Here is a 9,013-nt window from a genome sequence, read left to right on the forward strand (position 1 = left end):
TAGGTAGGTAGGTAGGTAGGTAGGTAGATACTTGCATAGTATGCCTAGTAGAAGAGACAGATAGCTGCTACGAAAGGTACCTTTCTTAAGAGCGTACTTTCAAGCATGCAAGGCAGGTAGATTATTCGTCGACTAGCGACCGGTGCACGATTCATCCTTTCTTCTCTTCTTTTTTAAAATTAGATAGAGAGAGAGAGAGAGAGAGAGAGAGAGAGAGAGATCGCGCGTATAACCGAAGATTCGCTCCTTCCTTCCTTCTTTGCTTTGGTTGGACGCTTCGCAAGTGGTGAATTATGAGAAGGAAAAGAAAGATCCACGGCGACGTCGGTGAGATCGATCCTCTATCCCTTCTTCCTTCGGGAAGGAAGAATATTTTTATGTACGATCTCGCACACACGCAGAGAATAAGTTACGACGTTAATAAAATGTAGGCCAGTCGGAAAGCGGCAGGTATATCAAAGTCGTTGGAATTCGGCCGTGGATCCCCGCGTCGTTTTCGCGAGGAAAACGTATACGTAAAATGATCTTTATGGGCGCGTAAACGCGTTACGCTTTTATAGCTACCTACAGGAGGGTGTTATAAATCGCGACTAGTTTCTTAATTAATACGGGATAAACGTCGAATTGTCGACGGAGCGTCGTTCATTCGATCGCGTCGAACAAGGAATATAGAGTTACAAAAGGTATTATCATAAAATTGTCGTAGAGCATGTCGCGGGCTTCGGTAGCTGTCTCTTTGTTTCTCCTTTATTACGAAACGATCGGACGAAATGATCGGGCGGTCTCTCTCGTGTGCGCGCAACCGCGCGCATTGGAAACTAGTCCAAAGAATATAAAGTGTTACGCGAACGAGCTGTTTACGACGACAAGTACAAGGGTCCTTCGTCAAAAATCTTTTTAGTCGTGCCTTTCTTAATGCCCCGTCGTCGTACCGGTCTCCCGGTGGTTATCGTTTCACGATCGGCCGATTCGAATGATCTCGTTTCACTGTGATAACCCGCTTCGTTGCCAATCGAAGAAGGATAAAAAGGAAAATCTCAATATTATTGAAATGTACGTGCTGCGATAGGAACTTTCTTTTGGGGATACATTATCTAGGATAAATTTTGTACGGTTCGCAATGTTTTGCTCGATGCTTTTGAAGACTATATACTATTCAAAGGGAAAACTGTGAATGACGTATCCGCGAGGCGAGATATTTCATGAAATTTTCCTATTTTTCGTAAGAGCAAATTGTACTTGACTGAAACGTACAAGAAAAATCATAAACAGGGAGATGAATCTTGAGTTTTTTTTTTCGAGGAGATAAATAAGTATTAGGTCACGTGGCGAAATCACGAAGAGAGCAAACGTTCTTGGTCGCGAAAATGGCAGTGCTCTGGGCTCGTGAATCCAACGTGGTCGAGTAGGCGCGCGCGCGCGAGCGCTCGTTGACGCTGGCACGCTCTCCTTCTAACAAGAGGGGGATCCACCCGTACGTGTGGGTTTCAGCACGCGTGGGCGATGCTGCGGCACGCGACACGACCGTTACGTTCGAAACTGGCGCTGCACGCTGCCGGTCGACGAGGGGAAGGAGGCCTGAAATTCAGCAAGGGGAACGAAACGGATCGCTGTATCCTCGCACGCACACGCATCAGGCTCGAGTATGACGAAAGAAACGGTACGTGCGATGCTCCTGAGAGTCCAGAGAGAGAGAGAGGGACGAAGAAGGAGAGAGAGAAAGAGGTAGGGGGGCCAGGTAAATCGAACGGAAATTCGAATGGAAAAAGGCGTAATGCGCAAAGTCGCGTACAGCAACGACAGCGAGAGGGAGGTAGGGTGGGTGGCCGTTTAGAGAAGAGGCCCAGCATCTGCTCTGTTTCGCGTCGCGTCGTGTCGCGCGAGAAAAATCTCGTGAGCGCGCGCGTGCGCACGCGGTCACTAAGAGAGCGGAAAGAGAAGAACGAAGGGAAAAAAGAGAGGGAAGCGCAGCAGTGGGACAATCGCGTCGCGCTCACAAATATCCTGCACCTCCCGTCCGTGGAGCGTAGCTCGGCTAGCTCAAAGAGTGGGGAAGGACGCACGAGCTGTCGGAACAGATGGCTTCGTCGCTATTGGTTCACGGCCCGCGACTGGCCGTCCCCCATTGGCGAGCTGTACGGGGCCCCTGGCCCCGCATTGGTTCGGCAGCACGTGCGGGCCACCTGCACCTGCCTGGTGGGGCGACCTCTTATAAAAGATGTTGGAGAACCCCCTACCAGTCAGAGACCGGCTCGCAGCCGAACCGTTTTCACGATCGTCTAGTTACTCGTTCTTAATTCATTCTTCAATTTTTCTTTCTTTAATCGTCCGATTCATTTCATTCGTTCGAATAATCACGTAACGAGATAGAAAAAAAAACGTAGTGCCATACGAGGAAGAGAGAAGTTGGTGTGTGAAATAGTGCAGTGACATTATCACGCTATCAAGGATTATTCTTATAATTTCTCGCAATTTTTCCTTATTTGGTCTTCTACTCATGAACGCATCGCGACATAGTGTGATAGAAGAAGTAATTCGAGTTTACGTGCTACTCAACAAATTGGATTAACACTGACAGTGCCTTCGCGGTGTCGACTACCTGCGAAGAGCAAAACTATTATCTATCAGTAATCGTTGCTCTCGAAGGCCCAAATATGCTTATAGATGAGATGCCTCGTAGCTTCGTTAAGAAAAACAACAGCTACAGTCACTGCCCGCTTAAGAAGCGGCCGGTGCACGTCTTGCTCAATGAAGATATCCCGAAGGTAATCAAAGGTGAGTCTCGTTGAACGCATTTTTTTTCTTTCGTGCGAAAATACATCAACATTAATTTTATTATTTCCATACAAATCGTGATTTCGCAAATTAAAATTATTTCTTTTTCATTCGCTCCTCCGAATATTTCGATCCATTTGCTTAAACGCGTGTTTTTTCGTTTCTTCTTCAGAAGAGATCATTGACGTGGTGGTAGACGATATTCCCGAGCCCGAAAATTTGAGCACAAAACCGGAAGATCTAAGTAGAAATGCAGAACGTCATTCGAATCAACCGCAACAACAGCAACAACAACAACAACAACAACATAATCATCATCATCATCATCATCATCAGCAGCAGCAGCAGCAGCAGCAGCAGCAACAGCAGCAGCAATTGCAGCAGCATCAGATATCGTCGGAACCGTTGACGCATCAACGCGAGTATCCGTCAAGGTCGCCGTCACCTCCGATAAAACCACCTTCTCCCGTGATCGCACCTAGGCCGGTCTCGCCATCGGAACATTTGCATCCCCATCATCTTTATCCGGTGCATCATCTCCATCATCACCATCATTATCCCACAAAGGCAATCACGCCGCCGGCCGGAATCGCACCAATCCATCCTGTTGCAAAGAAGGCTCGCGTCGAAGTTATACAGCATGAAAGTTCCTCTTCGACTGTGGTACCGGCTACGACGACGACGGCGGCTACGGCTACGGCCGCGGTTTCTGCTAGTAGTACGGCACCGCTTCATTTCATGGCCAGCAAGGCGCCCTTGGAGCCATTGAACCTGAACACTCCGGTCGAGCCGCTTGCTCATTACGCGACACCGGCATGGGCTCGTTCCGCGCCTCTTTATCCACCTCACTATCTGCCCTATCCAGCGGCCTACAGATATCATCCGGGCACGGAACTCTATCCGTCCTATCCGATGCCAGCTTATCCACATTCCTCGCCTGAACATCATTCGTCGGTATCGCCGCCTCCACACGCCGCTCTGACCTGTCCGACGATCCAGAGACCGATCGCCAGGAGCTATGCTCACTGGGCAAGTCCCGATCACTGCGGTCTATCGCCTACCAGTTCCTTAGGATCGGGATCCCTTAGGTCACCTCCACCGGTCACTCCCGAAGACCTATCTTCCCCGGGAAGCGACAGTGGTAGATCTTCCGCCGGTAGTACATCAGCAGGCCCAACGATTGTGAACGCTAAGATCGAGAAGAGCGCGACGAGTGGCTCCTCCACGTCACTCTCTTCTTCCTCCTCCGCTACATCGCCAAGATATCAGTGTCCAGACTGTGGAAAATCATATTCCACGTATTCCGGATTGTCGAAGCATCAACAGTTTCACTGTGCCGCGGCGGAAGGTCAAACGAAAAAGTCCTTCTCCTGCAAATACTGCGAGAAGGTTTACGTCAGCCTCGGTGCTCTCAAAATGCACATTCGAACGCACACGTTGCCATGCAAGTGTCATCTCTGCGGCAAGGCGTTCTCGAGGCCATGGCTACTTCAAGGACACATCAGGACTCACACCGGAGAGAAGCCGTTCAGTTGTCAGCACTGCAATCGCGCGTTCGCCGACAGAAGCAATCTCAGGGCTCATCTACAAACTCACAGCGACGTTAAGAAGTACTCTTGCACGTCCTGCAGCAAAACGTTCAGTCGAATGTCTCTGCTGACGAAGCATCAGGAGGGCGGTTGTCCTGGTGTACCCGTTCCAATAGGATACGGTTGCTAAAGTGCCATCGACAATGGAGGAAATTTGGAGTGGACCGAGAGTTTCCTGCGTCTCACAAAAAGTGCGATAGCACGTGACGCGTTAAAAAAAAAAAAAAAGAAAAAAAAAAGAAAAAAAAAGAAAAAAAAAGCAAAAAAAAGAACCGACGGAAAGACTCTTGCGCGCTCGTCCTTTTTTACATTTTCTATTTCTTCTGAAAGTGCCTTCTTTGGGAAAAACGCCGAATCGAAAGACGAGTCATCTAAAAAGTTAATACGAATGTAACTTTGCTTCGATTAAGATTCGATTTCACGACTTGGATTTTAATCGAAGTCCCGAGAGACTTTAACGAGCGGTCGGCAAATGGTTTCGTGCCGTGTATTTCAACGATCGTAGTTTTCCTTTCTCTATTTCGTCTCTCTCCCTCTCTCTCTCTCTCTCTCTCTCTCTCTTTCTTTCTCTCTTCCTCTTTCCCTCTCTTTTGATGCCTAATCTTTGCAATGCACTTGAAAAGCCGAAATCGATTGCCGAAGACGACACGATCCCACGTGTATTTTTTGTAGTTCGATTCGAGCGTAGTTTTCCCCTCGAAACTTCTTCGATCGTCATTCGTTGTGCGTTGTAAATATATTCAAGATGGGTGTATGCGACGAGTGAGAGTATTATTACGAGTACGTGTGTAAAAGAATAATCGGTGTTGCGCCCGTACGTAGGGTAGCGGCGTACGCTTGTTTTCTCTTACGGAATCTTGGTCAAAGCTCGCTTCTGCTTTGGCCACGAGAAAAAAAAAAAAGAAAAAAAAAAGACGGGAAGAAAGCGTTCAAAGTTACCGCTCGACGCGGTCCCGTGAAGTCGTCGTGCCATTATATTTTCCTTTTCTATATCTTTCCACTTACTTTACATTGTCTTTTCGTTTGTTCGATTGGATCTTCAGAGATCACTCGCGATAAAACATAGTCGACGATTAAAGAAGCTTGGAAAAAAGACCGTGTCTCATATTTCTTTGCTTCGTCGAGAAGAATGCGTGCATAAGCGGGGTGTTATTAATTTATACGCGTAAAATAATAGTATCTTATTTTTTTTTGGTTTCGTCCTTAAGTAGCGCACCAAAGTGCCATCGATGAAAAGCCGTCGTTCCGCTGTATATAATAAAGCGTTCAACGATTAGTTCGTAAGACAACAAGAGGAAGATGCATGTCGAGTATTAAATATCGTATATGCGTAAACGGAACGTTAAGGATCATTCAACGGCCGACGTCGGGCGGTGTCAGACGCCGTCGGCCTTTGATCTTATTTCCTTTTTTTCTTTCTTTTTTTTTTTTTTTTTTTTTTTTTTTTCTTTTTGTTTGTTCACCTCTTCTCTTCGTTTTGTATTCTTACGTTTGTCCGAAGCCACACACAGCTCACTCATAAGTTACTCGAAGAAACTAGTCATTGTATCATATAGTATGTGTAACTAGAAGGAAGGAGAGCTATTCGCCGTACGAGAGAAAACAAAAATAGAAAGTTTCTCTTTCCATCCGTAAAAGGTGAAAAGACGAAAGAGACCACGGTATATGCTTGAAAGACGAGTCGTCGTTTCGTTAATCTTTGTGCCTGTAATTAATAGAGCGCGACTCGAGGCGAGTACCACTATTTCTAGTTTTGTAAAGAAAATAAACTACTATCGAGATATAGATATTGGCTATATATAGAGATATTTTATACGAAATAAAATAATATGGATTTTTAACTTGAAACTAATTTCCTTTTTTTTCTTAACGATTTTCTCCTCTTCCTCCAATCTCCTCCATTCACGTAAGATCAATTATTAAATTCTACGTTATTATTGTTTATCGCGAAAAAAAGAAATACATTTTCAGTATAAATAAAGCATTCCTCGTACATAGAGTCGTTTTTCAATATAATACATATATGAAAAATATTGGATTTCACGATCACAAGGTTAAAGAGAGATGGGATATCGTCGAAAGAAACGGAAACTTTGTTCGATTCTCGAGGAAGCCTTTAGGCTGTTCGTCGATAGATACAATTGTCCATAATGGAAGAGAATTTGCGTATCGAGACGAATCGATTCGATTTGATTCGGAGATTCGATGAGCGAATGATCAGCGAACGTTTAAAAATATCTATCGCGTTGTACGACACGTGCGTATGCAACAGAATAATTACATCTATTCGAAAGGGACGGGTTATAGTTGGTTGCTAAATAATTTCAACGAGAGTTACGGCCGAGCACGATACTCGCGTATATTCGCGGAGTTCGTTGGAATCGAAAGGGGCGTAATAGCGCGAGACCATTATTAATTGATCGTGAGATTCGATCTACATAATACGCCTGCAATAACGTTAACTCGTTAGAATCGATTTCTTCGAAATACTAATGAAATAGTTTGGCATAAATCAAAATTTTATTTATCTATCTATCAATCTATCTAGCATAGGAGAAAGATTTAAATCGTATTTTTTAATTTCTTATCAAATTTTTTAATTCCATTTAATTTTTATCCGTTCACTTATATGTTTAGCACTTAACGATAGGCGAGACAATTCGGCGAGTCTCATTAATGCACGTATAAGATTTATTATCAGCATAAAGCAAGGTCGTACATTTATCCGGGTGGCGAGGAGCGTATGTTGTTGGTACATAAAATAATATCGATAGAGGATGACAGGACGTCGTAAACGGCTACCCATATTATGCGATGAAAATTACAACGCAAACCAACCGACGACAGGTAGTTTAACATAAAATAAGCCGTAATCTCGCGATAGTTACATTTTGGCACGCGAACCAAAGGAAGATCGACGAAGCTCGATTACTCGCGCTTCGAGGATCGTTTCGAAGATCCCTTCGCGTTAGAATTTATCTCGCTCGCACGCGTTCATAACGGCGCGTAGAAAGCGTAGAACGTGACACACAAAGGACTTTTAGCGAAGCAAACAACATATGGCGTGGAAATGGTAGTACGAAATGCATTGAATCGTTCGTACGCCAGGGCTACCTGCGCCGCGTATTAAATCCCACGCGTATTTAGCGCGCATTTGCCGATTCAATCGGCCGTGCCAGACTTTTCGTCAAGAGAGGGGAGAGAAGGGAAACCTTTTTGTTCTGCGATCTTTCGTCCATATGGGTACTAGCAATATCCGCAGGCTCCATTGGCAAATATTTCGTGGAAACGCAGTTATACTTATTGAGTAAGGTAAATCGGAAAATTGTAACAATTTTAAATCGTACGCTTTCTGTTTTTACAAAACAACGTTTACATAAATTTACAATTATATGTCCATTTTCATAATCGTCCTGAAAAAATACGAACGATCTCATACTTGTCTCTGGCAAAAGAGAAAACGTTAAAGAAGAGATTCATCGATTTTCGGCTTCCCTTTCCTTCCTGAGTTCCTTCAAAATCTCCCCCTTTACATCTTTTCCAGCTCCCGCAGCTACTAGGTTTCCAACGGACTCTCGCAGGGCCTCATTGATTTTTCAAAGAGAGAACTGACTTTGGCAGTCGCATTGTAAGAAATCAATGTGGCAGAAATCGAAGTGGAAATACGTGCGTATTAATCGTATCGTGCGAACAGATGATAGGAAATTTATATGCGGAGAAATTCTTTTGTAAACGGGAGATTGAATTTTTGCACGAAGGTATTCGATTTGTCTCGAATATATATATATATATATATATATATATATATATATATACCTTCGGAGCCATAAAAATCGAGAATTCGAGGCACGCTCGAAAATATCTCCGTTTGACCGACAGGTGTTCTCGTTTTTTCGAGTAGCGAACGAGTCGAATCCGCGGTAGCGATGTGTATCCACGTACGCGACATACCGGCTCGAACGAATACGAAGCAAGAAAGTGTGGAAGCAAAAGCTACCTCGATCCTTGGGCTTTTATGGCGAGTGGTCCGATCGAACAGGTGCGTCGCGGTACGTCTGTACTCTCGGCTAAAGTTTCTATTATAAAGTAAGTCTCGTAGTCCAATGTACGAGAGGTGTGCGTTTTTTGGTCGTCGTGCGTGCTTTAAAACTTTTGCGAAAGGAAAGCAAAGCACGGAGGAGAGTGCAAAAGGCCAAAACGACGACAAAAGATCGTAACGTCGCAGCTTCCGTCGCGGCAAAATGAGATCTCAGGCCACGGAGAATTTTTCGACACACAATGGTAAGGGGGTCGAGACCGAAAGGAAGAGAGAGAGAGAGAGAGAGAGAGAGAAAGAAAGTGGATTCTTGCAAGAATTCTCCCCTCTCCCTATACTCGAGGGTACGTACGATCATAAGGTAGCAGCGCGAAAATCGAAACGTTCTTTCTGGTTGAACCAACCGTAACACCGCTCTCTTTCTCTCTTCGAAGAAAACTGAAAGTTAGTTTAACTCCAGCGTGAAATTAACGTTTCAAAACGACCTACTCTTTTCGAACAACGAGCTGGATACGATTCCAGAAAAGATATTCCTGGAGAATTGTGAATGGAGAGTAAAAGGAATAAGGAAAGCCCGACTTCATTGATCTTCGAACCTCTTCAAGCGACAAAA

At 44.7% G+C, this 9,013-nt stretch overlaps 1 protein-coding gene across 1 annotated transcript; it reads left to right on the forward strand.

Annotated features, from left to right (window-relative positions):
• The first annotated feature begins 340 nt into the window (after positions 1-340).
• Positions 341-6,179, forward strand: LOC118447936 (uncharacterized). Its single transcript, XM_035880508.2, has 2 exons — positions 341-2,775; positions 2,948-6,179. Exons 1-2 carry the CDS (start codon positions 2,655-2,657, stop codon positions 4,492-4,494), a joined length of 1,668 nt encoding a protein of 555 aa, XP_035736401.2. The 5' UTR covers positions 341-2,654; the 3' UTR covers positions 4,495-6,179.
• Positions 6,180-9,013: the final 2,834 nt, after the last annotated feature.

Source organism: Vespa mandarinia, chromosome 8, assembly GCF_050613455.1.
Source record: "Vespa mandarinia isolate Hongniang chromosome 8, ASM5061345v1, whole genome shotgun sequence".
Taxonomy (NCBI): domain Eukaryota; kingdom Metazoa; phylum Arthropoda; class Insecta; order Hymenoptera; family Vespidae; genus Vespa; species Vespa mandarinia.